Below are 18,048 nucleotides of genomic sequence, written 5' to 3'. Positions count from 1 at the left end.
TGGGGTTTGCTGCGGCGGCCCATGGACGGGCACCGAGGCTGTTCTTGCACGATGGAGCAGATGAGTTCTATCCGAACAAGGATAGAACGGCGGTTGTGCGGCGTCCAGCTCAGTCTCTACAAAACATAGCCTTGGCAAAACGCTGCTCGCTCTCCCGTCGGGGTCTGGGAATTCGGGACAGCTGTGGGCACCGACCAGGCCGAGGCGTATGATTGGTAATTTCATCATCGAGTTTACCCGGATTGCCGCTTCGAATTCCAATCCAGTCAATTATCCATCAGCAGACAATGACTTGGTGGCTATGCTATGCTCCGTGATATACAAAATACACAATACAGTTTCACCATCCGTATGCGAGCTTCTGGTATCTGAAAACAGAGTGCGCCGGTTCCATGCATCTCGGGAATATCCAGTTCGCCAAGTCTTCTCAAACGCTGTTACCGCTTCGGACCCCGATGCTCTCCTCGTATTCTGTCCACCGCAACGCCTCCTCTACGTCATTAACAAAATGCGATTCGCCTCCGCTTAGTGCCACAATGCCACTACTCTCCAGTAGCTTCCAGACCGCGCGGTCCCGTGGACTCGGGCAACGGGAGAAGAAGATGCGTACGCCACGTTCCCGGTAGCTGCGTACAATTTCCTCGAGAACCTGGGTGCCCGACCCGTCCATGGATGTGACGCCGTGAATGTCAAAGATGATGTTGCGGTTCGATTCTTGGCTCCGAAGACGAGGGAGGGCCGGATGTACTTTTGAGGTTCCGTACAGCTCCAGGCGTCGCAACCGCGCCTTCAATTCTCCAGTGTTGGCAAAAGTCAGTGGCTCTGGAATCTTGACAATGAGACACCCTTCAATGAATTCCAGACACGCATGACCAGACTCGGCGTTTTCGAAACGATTCGTCCCGGGGATCCGCCCCAGAATCTGAATTCTCGAACGTGTGCTGTGCTTGATGACCAGAAGGATCGAAATACCAACGCCCAGAGCCATGCCCAGCGTGAGAGAATAGAAAATGGTGGCCAAGAAGATGACGGCCATGAGACCGAGCTCCGTCCAGCCCCTTATTGTGATGAAGAAAGCAATATCATGCGGCGCCTCCTCTATCAACGAACAAGCCACGACAGATATCATCGAACAGAGAACAGGTTTCTGCCCAGGGTTAGTCAAGACGCGCGATATTCAAACTTCATAGGCACGCGTACTCACCGGCAAAAAGTAAAAGTACGGAAGGAGAAACAAGATGGACAAGAGCGAAATCAGACTCAGCAGGATCGAGCTTACCGGGCTCTTTCCCCCGGTCGTCTTGTTCACCTTGCTTCTGCCGTAACCTCCAAAGGCGGGCAGACTCATAAAGCACGCGCCGACGAGGTTGGCAGCGCCAAGGGCAATCATTTCCCGATTTGCGCTCAGTTCGATGCCTTGAATAGCATCATTGCCTCCCAAGCTCTTGGCCGCAACAGATGACTCGAAGAAGCCAAGCAATGCGATGAGAAAAGATGTTGACATGGCGGTGCGAATGTGCTTCATGTGGGATAATTGGAATGGCCATCGAAATGCAAACACGCCTCCATTGGCAGCTTTGACAGAGCCAAGGACCTCGACGCCTTGCTGATCCCAACGCAAGTGCCAGCAAAGAATGGCAGAAACGACGACTACCAAGAATCGATCTGGGATAAACACGGCGGAGGGAAACTTGGGTTCGAGACTCTTCTTAACCTCACTGTACAGCATTAGCACCCGGTCCAACGGCATACAAGCACCAATCATGCCGAGACTCACCGAAAAATCATGATGACAAGGAAGCTGATGCCAGCAACTGCAAACGTCAAATGGTGGGCCTCGCCGATGTTCTCGATAATGAAGGCAATCTTCTCAAAGGTACTGCCGTGGCTTGCGCCCTCTTGGCTCGCAAGATTGTTCAGGCCAAGCTCAGGAATCAGCTGGTCCACGGCTATGACGAAGCCAATGGCACTGATGAACCCACGTAGAAAAGGGCGACTGAGAACGCTGTCCAAGAAACCCAACCGCGCTATTCCCGCAATCAAAACGGTGGCTCCCGCCATACCGGCCACAACCCCACAGATCTGGGCATGGACGAGGTCGTTATCCTCGGCCGAGCCACCGCTGTCGACGCTCTGCTGCACCACTGTTCCCACAAGCAGAGACCCAGCGGCCTCCGGACCAACAACCATTTGTGAGGATGAACCAAGCAAGGCGTAGATCAAGGGGTTGAAAACGAAGGCGTACAGGCCGTGAATCGGAGGTACATGTGCGAGGTTGGAAGCGAGCGAGAGCGCCATGGGGAGGTAGAAGGATGCGATGGTAACGGCAGACACCAGGTCGCCTTTGAAATAGGCCCATTTGTACTGCTGCATCCAATTCAGGCAAGGAATGTAATATGACAGATACCTATCTTCACTGTTAGCAACCGAGCCACCAAATGGGCTCGTGCGAAAGCTCACATCAAAGGCATATCTCGAAGTCCAGCTTGATGAGCCAGTTCCCTAGTCTGGCCCATCCTTCGGGTCCGGATTCTCCCGCTAAACCATCTTTTCCAGCCTTCTTCCGTGGATTCTTGGGATGAAGAGTTGTCAAGAAATTCGCCAGGCCCCGCGGCAACGGCATCGTCCCTCGTAAAGGTGAAGGGGAACGCTTCATCCGGCGTCGTCGGCCTAGGGCTAAAAGTACCGTGGTTGCAAACCCCAGGATGGACTGCGCTCGATCGTCTGCGTTGGGCACCTCCGCCGTCGGGAATCAAAGGCGTGGACTCGTTGGCATTGCGGCCGATGCTGGTCTCACCTTGGGCGGTATTCTCCTCCCCAGAAGGGACTGCATGTCTGAACGCCGGGCCGCTTTCCTGACTACTGTCTCGGCTCGAAGCTGGGTGGCTCTGACGAAGTGAACTCGGCTGGATAGGCCGATGGCTCTTGCTGGAGGATGAGTCCTCGCGATGGTGCGAGGAATGCCCCATGCTGTGGGCACAAGACGGATGATTGATCTCGAGTCTCGGGGGCTGAGGCAAGCTGGCAGGCGAGCAGGCAGAAATGGTCGCGGCACGGTCGAGCTGCTTCCCAAGGTTGTGGATGTGAGTTGTGTATCGCGTGTGCCCGACGCATCGAATTGGAGAGCACGCAATCAGCGACCAGATGACGAGGGAGGAGGAGCTCAACGCAGGATCTCAGTTAGAAGTTGGGCGGATCGAATGTCGATCATGTCCGGCGAGACACAGGCGGGGATGAATTGCTTTTGCATAATTGAGGAACCAAATGGGATGCGTCAGCAAAGAGGTCCAAGCAATGTTGGTGCTCGGGAGCGAAGGAGCCAGTAATTAACTTTGGATGTCAACACGATGCCTCTTTCGGCACGCGCCAGCAGTTAAAGTTCAGCGTCCTTGGGCAATGAACTCAATGCCCCTGTGCCCCGTACCGAGCGAGGAGTAAACGTCCGGGAATCAAGTGGTGGGCTGGTTGGTAGCGGGGCTGGCCAAAGTCAGGCGACCCGCTGCGCCCACTTAGAACGCTGGCATCACTCAGCAGCAGGGGACGAGAGACGAGGAGCCGGCTGGGCCGAGGCCGGGCGGAAAGCGCGACGAGGCAGGCAACACGTCACGTGCGCGTAAATCCAGGCTCTGGTTGCTCTTCGGACTGACGATGTGCACTTGACCAACGTCAAGAGAAGTGATGCAGTCCTCCCGCCGCCTTTTATGTTTCTGCGGTGAGCCAGACCGAGGGTCCGAAGAAGAAATTCTGGGCGGTCATGGGATACCGTATAACCATCGCCTGCATATGCACATCAGCCAGGGAGCCCGGCCTCAACAATGAACACCGCCACAGGCACCCCGTCGAGGAACCGAGGAACCGCGCGCACAACAAACTCTGACCAAGCGGAATTTGAGTTTCACAAAGTGTTGCCACCCGCCGGTCTGTTGGGCGTCATTGGCCACGGAAGCACGCGGGAACTAATGGTCCTCTCCCACGTGCTCACTGCTCGGTATGATGTGACGATGCATTCCTGCCTTGTCAGGTTACATGGAGAAGGCGTCAGTAACACGCGAGACCAAGCGTTCCTTGCATCCAGAAGTGAAAGGATATGCAGGCGAGTTGTTTTCTTTTCTTCCCCGTCTTTCTACACCCCACCTGTTGATGTTTACTCCTGCAGGACTTCTTTCCGGATCCGTACGGGGATCGACATCAGCCACTCCCCAAGACTCGGTATATACAAAAACTTTGTTTTGAAGGAATACTCTCGCGGAGCGACATGTCCGTTCGACATGTGAGCGAATGTTTGACGTCGATTGTAAGATCCGTTGTGGTCCTAACAACTCATCGTTAGCTGGCTGCATTACCTGACAGTTCGTACTTGAACTTTACTGCATATTCTTAGCCAAGCATCGGCGAACACCAACTCTTCCATCCCGTACCTTGTCTTCAATCACGTTCTTTTCCTCGCATTTCAGTTCGGTACTGGTGTTTTCTTGCGCCATTGAGCCGTGGGTAAAGGACATGATTGCGGGAAACGAAGCGGACGAGCTGAGGTGACTCCTGAGAGGTCTTTGGCCCGAGTTGCGGAATCTGCTCCAAGATTCCCCCTTTGCAACGCTCATTATCTGCAATGGTATCAAATGCATTGACAACAATGACCAAATATTCCTTTTCAGCTTGTCGCGGCTCGGATCAAGTCCCTGGCTGATATTGTAAAATAATTTGTGGCCGAGACCACCAGAACAACAAAATCTATTTCTTATTGTCGCGCAAGCACAGCAGTAGTGCGGGTTGTATGATAGTTCAAGCCTGGAGCATCAATGAGCGTAATGGCCTCCACCTTCTTGTTGCCAAGTAGAGACTCGTCTGCCGTCTGCAGGTCGCTGGCAAAAACTTTGCACTGCGTATACCCCGAGTCAACCACGACCTGCTCCGGGTCTTCAAGCAAAGCAAAGCCCGAGGTCTTGCTGGCGTTGAGCACCTCGCAGAAGATGGCGTGCATGGCTGATGATCCTCGGGAAGAGCAGGGCGACGCAGTAAGGCGTTGCCGGATGTCGACTTTCCGGCATTGAAGTCACCAGTCACCAGAATCTTGCTGAATGAATCGTTTATTCTCTCGCGTAAAGCTAGGAGCTGTAGAATGCACGTCTCCATCCTTCCTTCTAGCATCGTGGCAATGGTCTCCTTTCCCAACAAGGGTTGCACAAAATTCATCAAGATGAGAGGCTCCGAATTTCACATGCATCCGTACAAGATGAAGCGCAAACGCTATCCGCGGCGTAGTAAATTGGTTGTTGTCAGCCTTAGATCTCTATCAAATATAGTGAATACATTTGTAATTTATATTATACCAATTTATTTTATGTAATAATTTAAAAATATGTTATAATACAATATAATATACTCACAAATATATTATAACAATAAAATATTTATTTTTTTCTTTCTGCTCTACTATAATTTAAACAGACATTAAAGAGTCAAGACTTTGATCTTGACCCCTGGCTAGGCGCGAGTTCCGCCTACATTCCCGTCTGACGTCCGATGCCGGAAGCAAGTTTGGCTTCCTCATTCTATTCGGGACAAAATCTTTTTCTGGCTGCGGAACATGGCCCCTAGGGTATCACGGAATGGCAGATGGATATAAATACATGTATGTAGGACCACTTAACCCAAGCATCTCGTCCGATGAGGCAACACTTGCAAGGTATTACAAAAAACATGGAGAGTACATGGTGGTCAAGTTCATGAATTAAAATCACGCCGACAATTTTCTCATATACAACAATTACAATTCATCATACGACCTCATTAACAAAGAGAGCGGCCATGCCCTGACCAGTGCCGATGCACATGGAAGTAAGGAGAATCTTTTTCTTTTGGCGTCGCAATTCACTCAGTCCAGTGACCACTTGTCTGGCACCAGTGGTGCCCAGGGGGTGACCGAGGGCGATAGCACCGCCACGAGGGTTCATCTTTGTCCAGTCAATGGACAACTTGTCACGGCAGTAGACAGCCATTGTGGCAAAGGCCTCGTTAAGCTCAATCACATCAATATCAGCAAGAGCAATGTTGTGGATGGCGAGCAGCTTGGGAATAGCAACGCTTGGTCCGATGCCCATGATGCGGGGTGCCAGACCGGCGACGGTGGAACCGACGTACTTGGCCAGGATGGGCTGGCCGAGCTTGACAGCGGTTGATCGCTTCATCAGGATCACGGCAGAGGCTCCGTCGGTGACCTGGCTGGCATTGCCACCAGTGGTCAGAGGTCCCCACTGGGGGAAAGCAGGTCGAACCTTTCCGAGGCCTTCGGCAGTAGTACCTGGACGGATGCCCTCGTCCTTTGACAGGGTCACCTCCTTCACCTCGCCATCGGGACCTTTGACTTTGGTGGCAATAGGAACAATCTCATCGTCGAACCAGCCAGCCTTCTGCGCCTCCTCTGCTCGCCGGAAACTCTCGGCAGAATACTTGTCCAATTCGTCTCTCGAGAGATTGAAGTCACGACCGACGTTCTCGCTAGTCCAGCCCATGGGCTGCATGCAGTCAGTAGCGTCCTGGCTTTCCTTGAGGACGTCCTCGTCGAATGGTTGCTCAAGACGACTGCCTGGGGCGGACATGAGCTCTGCGCCACCGGCTATATCAATCTCAATGGAGTTGTTTGATATGGAGTGTGCAATGTCGGCAATTGCCTTCAACCCGGAGGAGCAAAATCGGTTGACGGTGCTGGCACCGGCGGTATTGGGGAAGCCGGCGGCTAAAGCTGCGGCACGGAGCTTGTAGGCGGCATTGCCATCGGAGACCTGAGTTTCAAGAATGTTAGTATTTGTCTCGCATATATTGATCAAGGGAAAAAAAAAACCGTACATTACCGAAGCAGACGTCCTCGACGAGAGCAGGATCAAGGTTGCTGCGTTCGCGAACCTGCTTCAGAAGAGCGTAGATCAAATACTCGAGGCTAGTATCCTTGAAACCACCCTTGCGGGCCTTGGTGAGCGGTGTGCGGACCGCCGAAGTGATACAATATCATCAGGATTCTTGGACTGGCTGCACAAACATGTCAGAAAAGTTGCAGTGCAGACTCGTAGTGATGCTTACATCTGATTGATGGCTGACCCTGGGGCCAGGTGCTTGATGATGGAACCAATGCGCTCGACAGCCATTGCGTTGGATAATCTGGGTGACTGAAATCAGATGAAGGACAAAAGCAACGAGGTGGCTAAGAAATGTCCAGACTTTGAAGGAGGCTGAGGTGTGAAAGGCGGCACGCGTTTATTAGCCGTAGGAGACCGAGGGTGCTCGATTGTGGGGTTGAGCCGAGGCAATGGCCTGCTGGTCGCTGCTTCCGGTGGAAGCCTGCACTTGAAAGGTGGCAGGTGCGCCCCCGACTAATCCTGCCAACACTCTCCAGGTCGGAATACAAAATACATAAGTCAGGCACGGGAAAGACAATTTGACATTTGCATCTCCAATGCGCCCATGTCCAAGAGTCCAAGATCTTCCACGATGAACCCACCGCCCTGCACTGGCATTGGTTGTTCTGTGCTGAGTCAGGCTGAGAGGTGAAAGCTTGGACAACACTTTCCACACGGGGCACAATTTCAAATCCTCGGAATATGAGAGCACACAGGTGGCGACATTATTTCACCCAACCTGCACCACGACCGCGTGAGGCAAGCAGTTTCAGCATCAAACAAAGACGCACGGGCTTCGCCACTAAGAGAGGCCGTTGTCTTCAATCTCGCATCGAGAATAGGTCAACCCAAGACAAATGTCGGGAGAGGTTTACTCACCAATCACTCGCATGCCCTCCCAAACGGCCCCTCCGACGAAACCAACCAATCAATCTTCAACCCCTTTCTGCGAACATCTGGATCGTGGAACCAGGCACGCGGGCCGCCCGAAATAGCGCTACCTGACCGAGTTTCGGTGTCAGCTTGCCCCCCTAGCCGTTCGCCCGGCCCTGCCATCATCCACCAGAAGCAAAATTCAAAATGGAGGGAGAGAAACCGGCTTTGTTCCGCAGCCACATCTGCCTCGCTACCAACGTTACCTTTTCAGCCTCGCCGAGTTTGGTGTGTGCAGAGTAGCTGAAGATAGGGGCGGTTGAATGTGCCAAGCCGCATGGGGGATCGGATATCCGAAGTCCGTACGGAGTACCCCTGGTCCAATATTTCTGTTTGATGTCAGCCGCTGGTCGCCATCAGCGGCAGCGCTCATTCTTTTTCCTTCTTAACCACCATTACTCCAGAAGCGCCGGACATTTGTTGTTTCCCATTCGACTCGAGCCATTTGCATCTTGTTTCGGCGTCCTCGTTCGTTCTGCCTGCGCTCCGAAGTAAGGCGCTCACGGGTTGCGCAACAATGCTCGATCCGTCCCTTTGAAAGGTAGACGAAGAACTGCGACAAGACGGGTAACGACAGCATTTGCGCGCCGGATGTCAAAGTGATTCCAAGGGTCACAAGTCCGTGTTTTTTTTCTAGCCTTTCGCGTCACCTTCGTTTATCAGCGTTTCTCTCCTAACTGGTTCCAATTCGCATTACTTCCACAATGAGGACTCTACCCAGGGCGGCACAGATCGTCTTTTTGGTCGAGATCTGCTCAGCTGCCTCGTTCAAGCGCGGCCTCGCCTTCACGCCCAATGCCGAGCACTCTGAAGATAACAAGATCTGGGTGCAGTCTGGTAGCGACGTGACATGGTATTACAACTACCAGAGCACACCGTCGCCAGTCTATTCCGGCCTGTCACAGGATCGTTTCGAGTTTATCCCTATGATGTGGGGTGTCGGCCCCAATCCCAACGACACTAAGTTCCTGACAGACGTGAAGAATCTGATTGACGACGGCATCAAAATCAAGCACGTCTTGGGGTTTAATGAACCGGACACAGGCTCCGCATACGGAGGCAGCAACGTCAAGCCCGCAGATGCGGCCCTCGCTTGGGTCGCCAACTTTGAACCTCTTGGCGAGATGGGTGTGAAGCTCGGCCTGCCGGCATGCTCTGGAGGATGGGACAGTCTGCCTTGGCTCAAGCAATTCTTGGGCAATTGCTCTGAGCTGATCAGCACTGGCAAGGGGAAGAAGAACTGTACCTGGGATTTCTTGCCGGTTCACTGGTACGATAACTTTGCCGGCTTGGCATCGCATATTGGTGAACGAGAGGCGACGTAAGTTGATGATTCCAGCTACTTCATATTGACCATGCTATCGTGTGTAGTAATTGGACTGACCTCGGCGTATAGCTGGCCTAACAAATCAATCTGGGTGACGGAATACGCGTATGCTCATCAGGATCTCAAGCCAACCCAAGAGTACTATAACCAGACCATCGACTTCTTCGAGAAGCTCGACAATATCGGCCGCTACTCGTACTTTGGCGCATTTCGCTCCACCAACTCTAATGTTGGCGCCAATGCGGCATTCCTCGATAAGAGCGGCAAGCTGACCGACATCGGAGCCTGGTATCTTGGCTTTGAAGCCACTGGGAACACTCCCGAAAGCTCCCGGGCTGTACTGCTGGAACCCGGGGTGGGAGCTCTTTTTCTTAGCGCCATTGTCGGACTTTTTATCGGTTCCCTGTAATTGAAGGTTTAGTTTAATTCCACATCATTGATACAAGGGGGTTGATGTGCGAGTTGCTTGAAGTTTTCAGGAGTATATTTTCAATTCATTCGGCATGGCGCGGTAAAAATAGGATGCGCGGGAGGCCTTTGTTGTCGTTTTCCATACACCGCAGACATTGCTACATTGTGGTTGCGCATGTACAGTAAACCACCTCTATAACGATAACCTTCGTGAGCCTTTTTTCATCGTAATATAGCGACTATCGTTAAGATGCGATAATTGTGGGGTTGTACCTTCCCTTAGAAATTACTAGTAAAAGTACATATTAAGGGATTATTAGCAAAATTTGCCCTACTAAAAGGAAATTCAGCCCCACTATAAGGAATTCAGCCCTTAAAGTAGGGCTGCATAACAATAAAATGCATAGTGACTAAGCAAAAAGTCAACGATATTGTTAGTAACGCGACTATTAACGATTTACTAGGGAAAAACCTTAGATGACCGTGAATTATCGTAAAAACCTGAATATCGCTAAGATACAGGATCGTTATAGACATAGTTTACTGTACTAGACATTTTGCTTTTGTGCGCGTGTCACTTGGTCACGATGCCAAGTCATACTAGGGTAACGGGTTCATGCAATGCATGTCAAAGCACTTGTACGCACTACGGATCATTGCCGGACAGAATGGTCTTGCCGCACGCGAACCAAGTCAGCCTGGGATCAAACATGTTGAAGCTGTCCACGTGGCAAGTCGTATCAATCTCATCGTACATATTCGGTACCGGAATTCTAGTCTTGGCTGCGTCCGACGGCCTTGGTGGCCCCATGTCGTGTACGGAGCACCCCAGCCTGTTTTGCCTCCACGATTTTGTCCACGATGGGCCCGCGGCAGCAGCCACGGACCAAGTATCGGTCTTGCCGGCTGCGCCACCGGGTGAGGCACCGTCTCCGCCAGTCGACGGCGTGCGGGGGTTGGCGGGGTCCACGTGACTCGGCGACTCGGGGGGCTCGGCAGAACGACGGACTTGCCAAGACATAAAAGGTCATGATCATGCTTGGCATAGAAGGACAATAGAAGCCTTTGGAAGCAGCCTTCAAAGCCTACAACCGGCATGGCTGTCTATCGAGCATGTCAGAAACAGCAAGCAGATGACTGGTCAAAAGAGCAACTAGGCACGGAGTACCCAGGTAGCAGCTTCCCCGGCCTCGTCGCAGAGACAAGGACCAGTTGCAGGGGACCCCAGTGTCTTGGCATTGATAAGGCCTGAGCCCGTGCACTAATGGATGGTGGCTGCGACACACCATGATAAGCTTAACTACGTAACCGGCCAGACATCAACCAGACACCAGGTGACGCAGCTCCTTCCTGCAAGGCCAGACTTCCCAAAATCCAGCGTGCACTAACCCGCCGCCACAGTTGATAATACACAATCTGCCATGGCACCTAATGCTTTCTTGGCAGTGCCACGCCCGTTCAACGACTGGACGACGCGCGTCGCCAAGCGAAAGTGTGTTGCCTTGGCGAAACCATGGTGCTCATCCATGCTCATGGAGGATGGAAAACGAGAAAAACTGAGGAATGAATAGAGCAAGATTCACACAACCTACAGGAAACGTTGCAGCGTAAGCGTATTACGCTGGCCACTTCCAATTGACCGTGATTGGTGTGACTTGACCGGCGCCTTTTTCCCGTGCCGGCAAGAACAGTGTCTGCTCCTTCCCGGCCTGGACTTCAGTGGCAGGCCAGGGGTCGCCCTCGCACGTGGTGTGTTTTCTTCCCCAAACCCCAGACAATCAACTTCACGCGAATCGGTGTCAAGAGTCATGACGATGTGTATCCCAACCGGGCTTTGCCCCAATTTCTTGGCACTGCGAACAATGCAGTTTTCCTCAAATGTCCCGGCACACAATGAATACCCTGCCGTCTCTCCCCTCACCTCTCACCTCTTACCGCGCCCATCGACGCTATCGAGGAGTCGTCCACGCGGCTTTGACGTCGCGCCACCATTCCTGGCCAAAGTCAGACATGGGGACGGGAGCTGATGTTTTCCTGGGCTTCTTGGCTGGTTGTAGAGATGGATATTCCGCCAAGAACACTAGGCCTTCTAGATGTGCTGTATCGGTTAACTTGGCTGACCCACGGCTGTAGCAGCTCTCTTGGCGCATTTTCTCCAGGTTTGATTGAAGGGCATGCTGAGAAATCGGACATCGTCAAGTATTTATATGGCCGTTGCCCCTCCCCTCCGCTTGCATGCTTTAATCCGTTTTGATGTTTTAGCAACAAGAAGCATCCCGGTCTCCAAGACCAATACTGCGTGGGCATTGACCTCAGCGCCCCAATTGCGTCTATCCTTTCCATACAACTTCGGAATTGGAATGGGATTTTGAGATTGCATATCCCCAGCAACAACAAAGAAGAAAACTTTGCTCTTCCAGAGGGGCGCGATTGTTCGGCAGCCCTGCCCTATACACCCAAGGGTCCTTTTTGGCGATCTCGGCGCCACCCTCATCGTCTATGAAGCAGATCTTGCCATCAACTAGCTTGTGCCCTACATCTGAGCAACGCGACGGTCGATCTGCCTCGCACTGGCCGTCATCCGACAATGGCTGAATTCCCAAGGCATCCGTTCCTCCTTACCGTGGAGGAGACGGCCCAGGCTCTTGATACCGATATTGACAAAGGTCTGACAACAGCTCAGGTTACTGAGCTACAGCAGAAATACCCCAAAAACGAGCTGGATGTCGGTGACTCCATTCCGTGGTACAGCATTCTCACCAAACAAATCCTAAATGCCATGATCATTGTCCTGGCATTTGCCATGGCGCTTAGTTTTGGTATCAAAGATTACATCGAAGGAGGCGTCCTCGCCTTTGTCATTGGCCTCAATGTTACCATTGGGTTTTGGCAAGAGTACCGCGCTGAGAAGCGAATGGACGCCCTTCGTGCCTTGTCTTCGCCTAGCGCCATGGTTCTTCGAGATGGTAAAACACAAGTCATACCCAAGTAGGTTGGTGTCTGCAGGAATGAGAGAATATTTTCTAGGTATACTAACTTCTCCACAGCCCTGACGTCGTTCCGGGAGACGTTGTTTTGCTCAAGATGGGTGACACTGTACCCGCAGATATGCGCATGTTTGAGGCCATGAATCTCGCATGCGAGGAGGGACAGCTTACCGGCGAGTCCATCCCCGTCGAAAAAATGACCGAGAACAACATCCTCGCCCCTGGCACTGAAAAAGCTGCTACTTCCGAGGGCGAGGTGGGCATTGGCGATCGCGTCAACATGGCGTATGCTACCACTGTCGTCCGAAAGGGCAGAGGTCGAGGTATTGTCACCGCCATTGGCATGACTACGGAAGTTGGTAAGATTGCCGCTTCTACCGCCAAAAAGCAGCGAAAGGCCGGTCGATCTATGAATTGGCGCAAGTACGGGAAGAGACAGCCAGTGGTTGGCTTAGCCAAGCGAACGTACGATCTCATCGGCAAGTTCTTGGGTTTGACTGAAGGCACTCCACTACAGAAAAAGCTGTCTGCCTTGGCATATGTGCTTTTCGGTTGTGCAATTATACTTGCCATGGTTGTCTTTGGCGTCAACCACTTCAATTTGCGAAATGAAGTCATTATTTACGCCACATCGCTTGGAATAGCTATCATCCCCGAGTCTCTGGTTGCGTAAGTTGGACTCTCCCAAAAAAAAAAATAATAATGAAAAGGCTCACAACTCTAATCGCTTCTATAGTGTCCTGACCATCACCATGGTGGTCGCTGTAACCGTCATGCGAAAGGCCAACGTAGTTGTCCGAGATCTCTCTGCCCTCGAAGCCCTTGGTGGAGTTACCAATATTTGCTCAGACAAGACTGGTACACTGACCGAAGGAGCCATGATTGTTCGCAAGGCCTGGATTCCGTCTTCTCACACCTATAATGTCCGCGAATCACAGAATCCCAGCGATCCCACCAAAGGCCGCGTAACGTATTCTCAGGGCTCTGTTGAGAAGGAGGAGCCCAAGCGCGACTACGACAGGGAGCGCAGTGCTGCCGTTCTCAAGTTTGATGTCCCCGACGAGAAGCTTCATCCCAAACCCGCCGAGGAGAACCCCGAAGCAGAGCCCGAAACAACACTAACGGACGGCCTTGAAGCATTCCTCTTATCCGCCGCTCTTTGCAACCTTGCCACCGTCCGGTATGACGACGAGGAAGAGAAATGGCAGACTACTGGCGAGCCGACCGAAGTTGCGCTTCAAGTCTTTGCTCATCGATTCAACAAGGGCAAGAAGAGCCTTGAATCTAAAGGTTGGAAGCAACTTGCCGAATTCCCATTTGACAGCTCCATCAAGCGCATGTCTGTGATCTACGATGCACCTTCTGGCGAAAGCGGCTCCATTATTGAGAGCGAGCAGAGCATGGTTTTCACAAAAGGCGCCGTGGAGAGAATACTGGATTTGTGTTCTTACATTGGTTCCGGAGCTGAACAGCAACCAATCTCAGACCAACTCAAAGAGGAGACCCTCAATCAGATGAATATTCTGGCATCCCAGGGTCAGCGAGTCCTTGCTATCGCTTACCGTCCATGGGGAGGTCGATTCACCGCGAAGCAGTCAGCATCTGCCGCAGAAGACGAGACACTTCGCAGAGAAGTTGAAAAGGATCTTGTCTTGCTCGGACTTGCTGGAATCTATGATCCCCCTCGCCGTGAAACGAAACCGTCCATAGGAGAGTGCTCTCAGGCCGGCATCAAGGTCCACATGCTCACCGGTGATCACCCCGAAACTGCAAAGGCAATTGCCAAGGAGGTCGGCATCATTCCCAAGAACCTCGGCGTCCTACCCGAAGAGGTTGCCCAGTCCGTTGTCCAGAAAGCCACGGATTTTGACAAGATGTCGGATGCGGAGATCGACGCCCTCGAGGAGCTCCCCCTTGTGATTGCCCGCTGTGCCCCTGACACCAAAACTCGAATGATTGAAGCGCTCCGACGACGTGGATCATTCATGGCCATGACTGGTGACGGCGTCAACGATGCTCCATCCCTCTCCCGCGCTGACGTGGGTATCGCCATGGGCTCTGGTTCTGATGTAGCCAAGTCAGCTTCCAAGATTGTCCTGACCGACGACAAGTTCAACTCCATTGTTGCCGCTATCCGCGAGGGCCGTCGAATGTTTGACAATATTCAAAAGTTTGTCCTGCATCTTCTCACCTCCAACGTGGGCGAGGTCATTCTTTTGATCGCCGGTCTCGGTTTCGTCGACGACACAGGATTCTCCGTCTTCCCAGTGTCACCGCTCCAGATCATTTGGATCAACATGGTCACGTCGTCGTTCCCTGCGTTTGGCCTCGGCCGGGAGGCCGCCGCCGCCGACGTTATGCGCAAGCCGCCGCAGGACAAACGACGAGGCGTGTTCACGAACCAGATCATTGTCGACATGGTCGTCTACGGCGTCATCATGGGCGCCTGCACAATGTGCACCTTCTGCATCATCATCTACGGCGCGAACGGCGGCAACCTGGGCGAGAATTGCAACACCGAATACACGGACGCCTGCGACGCCGTGTTCAAGGCTCGCGCCGCCACCTTTGCCGAACTAACCTGGCTGATTCTCATCTCGGCCTGGGAGTTTAAGAGTTTGCGGCGATCCATGTTCCGCCTCAATCCCGACGACGACAGCCGATTCCCCGTCCTCAAGGACCTGTACAGCAACCGGTTTCTCTTTTGGTCCGTCATCCTGGGCGGCTTGTCCGTGTTCCCCGTCGTGTACATCCCCTTCCTCAATACGAGGTTCTTCAAGCACAAGGGCATCTCGTGGGAATGGGCCCTGGCCGTGGGCTTCACCGTCGTCTTTGTCGCTGGGATTGAGGCATGGAAACTTGTCAAGCGGCGCTTCCACCTGCTCGAGGACCGCCCAGTCCAACGGGGCGCCTGGGGCCAGGGGGGACCCGACGACCAAGGGCCCAAGTTCCGCAAGACCATGTCCATTTCCAGCTTCAAGACTTGGGCTTCCTTCTCGCGAAAAGACACGGGCGACTCCACGTCGCGATATAGTTCTTGGCGAGGGAACCAGGGTGTTGTTCGCGGGACGGAGCATGTATGAATGAGACTTGATTGCTGCGAGTATATTGGCGAAAGAGGAGGAAACTTGTGTGTGTTTGCCAACGGGTGATCTGGGTGCGGGTTGTCGACGGGAGCGGAATCTATTGTATTTGCTTCAGCTTGGTGCAGGGGAAAAATCTCTGTAAATAAAGATGTCACGACGCAACTTGGCGTCTCGGGACGTATGTCTTCACAGGATATCGCCGAGTGTATCTACAGATCAAAGACGAGACGATTTATTTCTATTTCCCTTGTTTGAAAGACACGAAAAAAATAAAAAAAAAGGCAGAACACTAAGAAATGGGCAATTATCAATGTTGGCAATATCAAGTCTTGATGTTCAGAGGGCGACTTGGTCATCTCAAACAGACCACGGGCACATGTGCAGTCAAGACAGCAAGACGGCAAGTAGCCACACCGTGGAGAAAAAAAGCTAAAAAAAAAGGGGGGGGGTTCAAAGGACGCAATACTTGCTTCGTTGCAGCACAAGATCAGGCATCCGGCTTCATCATTTCGCCTTTATTCTCATCATCATGACCAAACTCCAAGTGCCGTGACAGTATCTGCATGTGCAGGCTAATTCCCAATTCACAACTACTCTACACCAGTTTGTTGCACAAGGGCAAACGAAAAATGAGCTCTTCTCCCAAGCGGTCGTGGTCGTGGTCCAGGTCCAGGTCCAGGTCCAGGTCCAGGTCCAGTCCGGTCTATGCTACGAAACGCGGACACATTGGCAATGTTACTGCTGGCTTCCTCGGGGCTAGGCATCAGCAAGGTTGTAAATCTTCTGGACGTCTTTGAGGACGGCCTGGAAGTCAATCTTGAGGTCCTTGAGCAGGCCGTCGTGGAAACCAAAGACCCAGCCGTGGACAATGGGGAACTGGTTCTTGGCGTAGCTCTGCTGGACGGCGGCCGTCTTGATGATGTTGCGGCACTGCTCCTCGACGTTCAGCTCGACGAGGCGGTCGTAGCGCCGGTCCTGGTCGGGGATGGCGTCGAGCTCCTTCTCGTGCAGCCTGTAGACATCGCGGATGTTGCGCAGCCAGGGGTTCAGCAGGCCCAGGTCCTTGGGGGTCATGGCGGCCTTGACGCCGCCGCAGCCGTAGTGGCCGCAGACAATGATGTGCTTGACGCCGAGGTGGCGCACGGCGTAGTTGATGACGCTCATAACGTTGAGGTCGGTGTTGCAGACGAGGTTGGCGATGTTGCGGTGGATAAAGGCCTCGCCGGGCTCGAGGCCGGTGATTTGCTCGGCGGGGATACGAGAGTCGCTGCACCCGATCCAGAGGTATTCGGGGGACTGGCCCTCGGCGAGCTTGGCGAAGTAGCCGGGGTCCTTTTCGGCCTTTTCGGCGGCCCAGGCGCGGTTGTTGTCGAAGAGCCGGTCGTGGGACTGGCGGAGGTATTTGGAGACGTCTTCGGCCGACATTTGGAGGGTGTTGAAGGAGCGATAGGCCGGGGGGTTAAAGGCAGAGGTGGACGACGAAAAGTACGACGACAAGCACGGCGAGAAGTATGACGACGATGCCGACGACGATGACGACGAGGGGTTTTTGACGGCCAAGACGTTGGGCGGGGGGGTCGAGCCGCAGCACGAGGTGGCGAAGGGTGCGGCAGAGACGATGAAGGGCCGTGAGACGGTGCGGCGAGGCGTTGTCGATGCGGATGGTGTCGATGGTGTCGATGGTCTTGATGGTAGTATTGGCAGGACGATTGGGCGAGCGATGCTGCGGAGGGAGGATGCGAGCGCGGGGCGGGCCGGGAGCATGGAGGCGGATGAAAGATGCGGAGTTGCTCGGTGGAGATGGAGGTCGAATGGAATCGGCTCGTACGGTACGGAGTAGGCGGAGGAGGAAAGGAGCAATTGATTGCTGGGATCAGGGAAGGAGCCTGTCAAGGTGTGGAGAGAAGGAGCTGGAGAAGAGAAAAGCTTGTGCTTGAGCTTGAGCTTGAGCTTGAGCTTGATGGAGATTGAGCTTGCTGGGCCGGCGCCTCGTGCGGGCCGGTTTCGCCAAATACCGGTACGTACGTCGCGATGCAGGAGCAGTTGACCCGTTGGCTGCCAATGACCAGCAGGTCAAGTGTGGTCACTGGCTACCAAGACGAATTGATTGAGGGCGTCGCAAAAGCGTTTGGTTGCCGCCATTTCCAATCCCAGCCCAACCCTAACCCTTGGCAACGACAAACCAAACGGTTGGCTCGCGGCGCGGCAACGCATGCGCATGTGCATGTGCATGTGACTCGTACAGGGACGTCCTTGAAAGAAAGAAAAACAACCGTGAAAAACAAAGCAAGCTCGTATTCTAGACCGTGGCCGACACTTGGCACTGTTGGCTGTCTATTATCGTATCCCTCCCGCTTCTCGCTCAACCCCCTCGAAGCAGCCTCAGGTCGACGGGTCTGCCGTCGAGTGAA

General features: G+C 53.2%; 6 protein-coding genes across 6 annotated transcripts; 2 read left to right on the top strand and 4 right to left on the bottom strand.

The window, feature by feature from the left end:
• Positions 1-427: 427 nt before the first annotated feature.
• MAM_07116 (sulfate transporter) lies at positions 428-2,969 on the bottom strand (the record flags this gene model as incomplete). The annotated part of the gene is made up of 4 exons (XM_040825914.1): positions 428-1,147; positions 1,280-1,718; positions 1,778-2,407; positions 2,461-2,969. 4 exons carry the CDS (start codon positions 2,967-2,969, stop codon positions 428-430), a joined length of 2,298 nt encoding a protein of 765 aa, XP_040676133.1.
• Positions 2,970-4,738: 1,769 nt separating this feature from the next.
• On the bottom strand, positions 4,739-4,981 carry MAM_07115 (GTPase FZO1; the record flags this gene model as incomplete). Its single annotated transcript, XM_040825913.1, has 1 exon — positions 4,739-4,981. One exon carries the CDS (start codon positions 4,979-4,981, stop codon positions 4,739-4,741), a length of 243 nt encoding a protein of 80 aa, XP_040676132.1.
• Positions 4,982-5,777: 796 nt separating this feature from the next.
• MAM_07114 (3-ketoacyl-CoA thiolase) lies at positions 5,778-7,142 on the bottom strand (the record flags this gene model as incomplete). Its single annotated transcript, XM_040825912.1, has 4 exons — positions 5,778-6,782; positions 6,847-6,957; positions 7,002-7,026; positions 7,078-7,142. The coding sequence occupies 4 exons, from the start codon at positions 7,140-7,142 to the stop codon at positions 5,778-5,780; spliced, it is 1,206 nt and encodes a 401-aa protein (XP_040676131.1).
• Positions 7,143-8,530: 1,388 nt separating this feature from the next.
• On the top strand, positions 8,531-9,562 carry MAM_07113 (F5/8 type C domain protein; the record flags this gene model as incomplete). Its single annotated transcript, XM_040825911.1, has 2 exons — positions 8,531-9,147; positions 9,223-9,562. 2 exons carry the CDS (start codon positions 8,531-8,533, stop codon positions 9,560-9,562), a joined length of 957 nt encoding a protein of 318 aa, XP_040676130.1.
• A 2,589-nt stretch (positions 9,563-12,151) lies between these two features.
• MAM_07112 (P-type Na+-ATPase) lies at positions 12,152-15,634 on the top strand (the record flags this gene model as incomplete). The annotated part of the gene is made up of 3 exons (XM_040825910.1): positions 12,152-12,552; positions 12,612-13,220; positions 13,288-15,634. The coding sequence occupies 3 exons, from the start codon at positions 12,152-12,154 to the stop codon at positions 15,632-15,634; spliced, it is 3,357 nt and encodes a 1,118-aa protein (XP_040676129.1).
• Positions 15,635-16,393: 759 nt separating this feature from the next.
• Positions 16,394-17,401, bottom strand: MAM_07111 (carbonic anhydrase 2; the record flags this gene model as incomplete). Its single annotated transcript, XM_040825909.1, has 1 exon — positions 16,394-17,401. One exon carries the CDS (start codon positions 17,399-17,401, stop codon positions 16,394-16,396), a length of 1,008 nt encoding a protein of 335 aa, XP_040676128.1.
• Positions 17,402-18,048: the final 647 nt, after the last annotated feature.

This window comes from Metarhizium album (genome assembly GCF_000804445.1).
Source record: "Metarhizium album ARSEF 1941 chromosome Unknown scaffold_27, whole genome shotgun sequence".
Classification (NCBI taxonomy): Eukaryota; Fungi; Ascomycota; class Sordariomycetes; order Hypocreales; family Clavicipitaceae; genus Metarhizium; species Metarhizium album.
This window is presented reverse-complemented; position numbering and strand designations above follow the sequence as displayed.